We start from the raw sequence: 1,845 nt of genomic DNA on the forward strand, positions 1-1,845 counted from the left end.
CAGTCCAGCCTTATATATATATATATATATATATATATATATATATAACACACACACACACACACACATGCATGTATGTATACGAGCGCCCCCACAACCATCTAAACAAAAAATGTATGGTGGTATCAGCTGTCACTCTCATAGGTATAAATATTTGAGGGAAGAAGTCAGTTACCTAGTTGCCTCAGAGGGCTGCGTTTCACCATTGGTTGGTAAGATCAGGCAAAGCTAACCTATTTGGTTATGGAAGGATTTTATTTGGGTTACATTTACCTACTGTATTTACTCTCAGTTGCTTTCTGTTTGTTAAAACTGATGAAACATGATCTCTGGCTTACAGTTAATGTGAAAGTTGCCCAATAAAGTATGATCATGAAAGTGATCACAACTGATGAGACCCAATTAATGTGCTTAAAAAAACAGTTTAACGTACCTTTTTTAGATTAACCTCAGAATTAATCATTAAATCACAACCAGCCAGCTGTAAGGAAATCTTTGGACTTAAAATACTATTTTCTGTGTCAGCAGAAAAACAATAAGTTCTCAAAGCTCACATTGAGATGTTGCTCCCACAGTTATATCTGTTGTCATTGACAGAGTTTGACGAGCTCTGATTTTCTGTTGGAAATATTCAGCAATTTCCTGGCACAAAGTGGACAAACGAATTGAAGTAAAGGCATACAGGAGTGGATTCATGGTACTGTTTAGAAATGTTAGTGCTGCAACAGTGTTCCAGCTGTCTTCACAAAACTTCAGCAGGCCCTCAATTTTTAGGGAAATAGCTACCAAACTAAGCACATTAATGACAAGATATGGCATCCACAGGGCAACAAAGGTCACAATGATGCTGGTAATCAGTCTGGTGGTCTGTGGATTGTTGAAAAAGGCTGCCCGATTCACCTTTCTGTAGAGACTAATGTATGAAAAAACAATGACAGAAAGGGACACAGATCCTACAAGAGTCTCTGTCAACACACTAGCCATCCTCTGACCATCAGAAGAGTGTTTATTTTTGCATTTTGTCCAGTGTTGCTGTTCTACCAGCTGTCGAAATACTAACTCAGGAGTGGACAGGATCATCGCAGCCAGCCAGAGCGGAAGCAGCAGCATCTTTGCTCTTACCCTATTTAAACTCCTCTGCAGGTGAACGACCTGAAGGTAACGCTGGATGCTCAGCACAGTTAAAGTCAGCAGACTGGCATAAAGACTGCAATACACAAAATATGTTATGATTTTGCAGCCCACCAGCCTAAAGGTCCACCCATAGAGGAATGAGTAAATCCACAGTGGAAGGGTAACCAAGCAGAGCAGGTCTGACACAGCCAGACTCAGCATCAAACTTTGACTCAAACTGGACATGTTCTCCCAGTTTGGCTTGAGAATGATGACAGTGATGTTTCCAGGAAATCCCATCAGGAAGCAGATGGACATCATTACTGCAGGAACCACACCCCTGGAGTCCAAGGAAGGATGAGATGAATCCCCAGAAGAGGAGATGTTAGAAGTAACCGTGGTGGAGCTGAATTGTGCCATGCTGCAAACTTGCTGACTGTTGTGCACTGAACAGGTGATGATGATAATAAATGTGCACCCACACGAACAAGATGTTATTTTTGATGAAGTGAAAGAGGAACTAATAAAGATATTGTCAGAGAATTGTGTCCTAATATGGTGTCATTGTGCAGAAGGAGCTAGATGATTAGAAGATTTATTTTCAGCTTTCTTAATTTTACACTGCAAACATAGCCAGCTGCAACTTCCTGTTTTAATAAGTTTAGCAACACTGCTCACTTCTGCTTTTTACATGCTTTGTACAACTTGGTATGTTAAAGGGTCACGCCATAA

The 1,845-nt window shown here is 40.4% G+C and overlaps 1 protein-coding gene across 1 annotated transcript; it reads right to left on the reverse strand.

Annotated features, from left to right (window-relative positions):
• Nucleotides 1–543: 543 nt before the first annotated feature.
• LOC146616953 (leukotriene B4 receptor 1-like) lies at nucleotides 544–1,533 on the reverse strand. The gene has a single exon (XM_085372898.1). It carries the CDS (start codon nucleotides 1,531–1,533, stop codon nucleotides 544–546), a length of 990 nt encoding a protein of 329 aa, XP_085229024.1.
• Nucleotides 1,534–1,845: the final 312 nt, after the last annotated feature.

This window comes from Diplotaxodon limnothrissa, linkage group LG15 (assembly GCF_057381915.1).
Source record: "Diplotaxodon limnothrissa isolate DT_005_m linkage group LG15, D_limnothrissa_male_GT1.1, whole genome shotgun sequence".
NCBI classification, from domain to species: Eukaryota; Metazoa; Chordata; class Actinopteri; order Cichliformes; family Cichlidae; genus Diplotaxodon; species Diplotaxodon limnothrissa.